We start from the raw sequence: 4,741 nt of genomic DNA on the forward strand, positions 1-4,741 counted from the left end.
TGTGAAGGTAGTGCACAAGTTGGAATAGAGATCATAGAATGCTGAAGATGACAAAAGCATTGGACATCTACTGAGGAAAGCTGAAGGCACAGAGTAAAAACCAAAAAAAAAAAAAAAAAAAAAAGGAAAAAAAAAAAAAAAAAAAAAAAAAAAGGCTGTTAATGTTACAGGCAGCAAAGCTGGAAAGACAGAACTACCCATGCCCTTGGAGCTCAGTGATTCCATCAAGAGTCCCAGATGCCTAACATAGAACTACAGGATTCGGTGCTCGGTCTGCTGGGTTGTGTTTTGCTTTGATCTGATATTTCTTTTGCTGTGTATCCATTGTTCCTTTTTAGAATGAGAACATCCACTCTGTGTCACCATATGGTAGAAGCATGAAACTTGTTTTGTAATATTATAGAGGCTTGCAGCTATAAGATTGTATGATCCTCACAAAAGACTCTGAACTTGAAAACTATGGTTTAATAGTGGCATGTTTGGATGTCAATGAGAAATGGCAGAGTTGCAATGGCTTATTTTGACAGTCAACTTGAAGAGATTTAGAATCAGCTGGAGAACTGGTGGAATGGCTCAGAGAGAAAAAGTGTTTGCCATGCAAGGCTGATGACCTGAATTAGATCTCTGAAACCCAAAGTGGAGAAAGAGAGCTGATTCCCCAAAGGTGTTCTCTGATTTCCACATATATTCTATGGCACTGGGTACAAGAACACACAAACATACACACATACAAATAAAAAAAATTTAAAAAAATAAGAAAAAAACCCAGGGGAAAATGAGAGCTTATAGATTTGGTTAATTGAATGGGAAACCCACTTTGGATGTGTAGGGCACCATCCTATTGGTTAGGGTTCCACACGGAATGAATGAATGAATGAATGAATGAATGAATGAATGATTGAATGAAAAGGAAGAAGTGAACTGAAACCTGTAACCATTTTGCTGCTTCCTTGACTGTGGATGCAGTGTAACCAGCTACTTCCCATTCTCCCTGCAATGTCTTCCCTGCTTAAAATGGACTGCAGCCCCTCCAACTGTCAGGCAAATAAATGCCTCTCCTTTATGGTACTTCTTGTTGTGCATTTGATCACAGCAGCAAGTAACTAATACAGTAGCAAAGCTCTTTAAATGTTAGGGACTTTCTTATTGCTGATATTCAAAAGTCATTGGACCTTTTTATGGTATTTCATTTTGAACAGGAAACAAGAAGCCATGTTCTGAATATCTGTGTCCCAGACCAAGGTGCTATTTGGGGATATTGTGGACGAATGGGAAGTTATGCTTCTCTGGCTTGATTGCTGTCGTAACATCAGCTTCCTGGCTCACTGTCATGTGAATGCCTTTCCCATATGTTTCCTACCATGATGGTCTAAAACTGAGAGTTCAAATAAGTCATCCTTCCCTTAAGTTGTTTCTGTAGACAACTACAACTGTAGTGCTGTACAACTAGTATGCAAAGTAAAAAAAACTTAAAAAAATAATTTTCCTTATTCGTCTCAATTCTGATATGAAAAAAAATTGTAAATAAATGAATAATTGATAATTGTGAAGTGGTGAAAATCCTAAATTAGATTTTCCAAAACACAGTTCAAGGAAAAATAGTTATATGTATGTGTCTGAGAAAAAAGGCTTTCGGATGTATGTAAATTAGGGAACATTTTCAGATATATTCACTCATAAACCTTTATATTTAACTATTCTATTAACACATATAAATGGCATTTAAAAACTCTACATGCATTATCAATACAAATAATTATAGTCCACAAACTAGAAACGAAAAAGGAGAAACATGTATTAAAAAATTTAATGCACTAAACATCCTCAGATGCTGCAAGTTTAATCCAACAGAGACTACATTCATATGAGAAAAATGTGCCCTCAGATATTATGAAACACCAACCTCTGAACTTTTGTTAAATAAAAATGTCTGAAATTGTGAGCTTCCATGTAGGTACTGGGAACCAAATCTGGGTTTTCTGGAATAGTAGTCAGTGCTCTTAATTTCTGGGCTGTCTCTCCAGTCCAGAGGTTGTGATCCTTAAAGGAACTTAACACTAAGGAGAGATGGTGTGGGACAATTGTATTCTGTCAATTATATTTTAAATAAATGCTGATCGGCCAGTAGCCAGGCAGAAAGTATAGGCAGGACAACCAGACAGGAAGTAGAGGTGGGTCTATGAGAACAGGAGAATTCTTGAAAGAGAGAAGCTCCCTCGGCAGTCCTGTCCAGACACAGAAGAAGCAAGATGTGACTACACTGCTGAAAAAGGTACTGAGCCATGTGGCTAACGCAGATAAGAATAATGGACTAATGTAAGCTATAAGAGTTAATAAGAAGCCTGAGATAGTGGGCCAATCAGTTTATGATTAATGTAGACATCTGTGTGATTTCTTTGGGACTTAATGACTATGGTAACTGGGAAGGACAGAAATCTCAGTCAACAGAAAGATACACACTAATTTTAAGCAGTCAGACAGATTCTCAGTACAGTGTCACAATCTGCCCGTCACTTGCATAGTTTTATGCGCACACTTTTCTACCTGATAGCTATCTAACATGAAACAAAACACTTTATTTTGATTCTTCATTTAAACACATGAGAGAAAGAAAAATGAAAACAAAATTCTGTTTGTTTTCTGTAAATTTTTTCACATATTTTATCTGAAATGATTATTCCAGTATCTGAACAGATGGCTACACTGTTTTGTTTTATTTTGGGGTTTTTTGAGATGGTTCCCAGGTTGACCTCAAACTCAAGAGATTTATTCACCTTCCTCTGTCTCCCTAATGCTGGGACTAAAGGCATGTGCCACATATACAGTCAAGAACGGCTACATTTTCTTCCTTTCTTCCTTTTCTTTATTTATTGGGGGAGGGGGCTTTGTGACTGTGAAGATAGAAGAGGGAACAGATCACCTGGAGCTGGAATTATAAGCAGGTATAAGCTGCCTGACGTCGGGGCTGGGAAATGAACTCAAGCCCTCTGCTGGAGCAGCAAGCACTCCTAACACATCTCTCCAGCTTTGGAGAACTGTGTCCCCCATCCCAACAAATTATAGAGGACACAGATGAAAATATTTTTTAACATAACATGGACAGGCTAGGTAGAAATATTTTTCGCTGTGAGCTTTTAATGGTGGAGTCATATCTTCAGACATAAGTTAACATCTCTAAAATATATTTGGGAAATAAGAACTCTACTCAATAAAACTGTTATTAATTTTTGTACCTGCAACTTCTGGAACTCTTCCCTTTCTTGTCTTGATTCTTCAGATTTCCTCTTCCTGTCTTCTTCTTGTTGAAGCTGGTGAGCTAATTCTCGATCACCAGAACACTGGACTCTGTCCATACCTATCAGAGAGTACAAGCGACATTCACTAGGTGCTCAGGCTGCAACAAGCACTTCTCATTGACTAACTGATGTCACCTTCCTGACAGTTTATGAAGTATTATAGGCTGAGAAAAAAAAAAAATTGAAAGGTTAAGTGACACTTTTTATTGATGGCTCTGAATACAACTAATGGAGACTCACTTTTGAAAGAAATATAAAAAAGAAAGTAATAAAAAATACAAACTATACACTCACTAGCTCCAAGTATTTCACTACAGTTAGTTTTACCCAAGCAAGATAATTTTATAGCATAATGACTTTCCCAGAGAAACTGAAGATTCTTTTATTAGTGGCTTCTGTACAGTATCTTGTTTCTTAGAGTTCTTTATTTTTCAGGGTTTTCCAGTGAAATAGGAGTAAGGGCAAGACAGACACACCACACATAGGCACACTGAGACAGACACACCACACACAGGCACACTGAGACAGACACACCACACACAGGCACACTGAGACAGGCACACATACAGTCAGAATGAGAGAAATATCATGAGTCATGAGGGGTTTAGGTCACATAATAACACGGGAAAAAGTTCCTGATAGTCAGAAAACAGAGACTAGAAGTGAGAGTCAGACCGAGAAGCTGGAAATGCCAGCACCAGTTTAGAAAGGATAAAATCCCAATCTGAGGTCAAAGGCTTCAGATTTCTGATAGGGATGCTAAGAAGAGTTCCAGAGTCCAAAGGTCAAACACTCTATCTAGAGTCGAAAAGCAAAGAGCAGCAGCAGGAAAAACAAGACCCAATCCAGAAGGAAGAGCCAAAGTGAGTCTGCCCCTTCTACAACTGTCTTGGTCCATCTAGAATTCAACTAAACTGGATGCTACCTCCCCACACTGAATACAAATCTTCACTATTCAGTTTGCCCACATACACATTTCCCTTGGAAACATCCACAGAGAAACACACAGAATAGTTTAACAGTCTTCAAGGTATTCCTCAGTCCAGAGACATAACAATCCACAAACCTGATTATTTAATTCCGAAACTGAACATTTTTTTCTTCCAAACCTCCCAGCTATTGCTACTCTTCCTATTTGAGGCTCCATTATATTCTTGGTGATGTAATTCACAACTGATTTTGAACATATCCCGAGATTATCTGCCTTGGTTAATAAAATACATGCGCCAATACAAAGCCTATCCATAAAGGAAGAATTAGCAGACATTCAGCATTTCCTTACAATAGTACTCAAAAAAAAAAAAAAAAGATAGCTGGGTGGCTAGTTTGTTATAACTTGATGCAAGCTAGCATTATATTCTTGGTGATGTAATTCACAACTGATTTTGAACATATCCCGAGATTATCTGCCTTGGTTAATAAAATACATGCGCCAATACAAAGCC

General features: G+C 37.8%; 1 protein-coding gene across 3 annotated transcripts in view; it reads right to left on the reverse strand.

Moving 5' to 3' along the window:
• Window positions 1–4,741, reverse strand: part of Zup1 (zinc finger containing ubiquitin peptidase 1) — a 28,307-nt gene that overhangs the window by 17,800 nt on the left and 5,766 nt on the right. For all 3 annotated transcript variants that reach the window (XM_026787404.1, XM_026787403.1, XM_005363605.2), the window contains exon 4: window positions 3,234–3,355. In XM_026787404.1, coding sequence (XP_026643205.1) covers window positions 3,234–3,355 — 122 coding nt within the window. The remainder of the gene's footprint in view (window positions 1–3,233; window positions 3,356–4,741) is intronic.

The sequence above is a fragment of the Microtus ochrogaster genome, linkage group LG9, assembly GCF_000317375.1.
Source record: "Microtus ochrogaster isolate Prairie Vole_2 linkage group LG9, MicOch1.0, whole genome shotgun sequence".
Lineage (NCBI taxonomy): Eukaryota > Metazoa > Chordata > Mammalia > Rodentia > Cricetidae > Microtus > Microtus ochrogaster.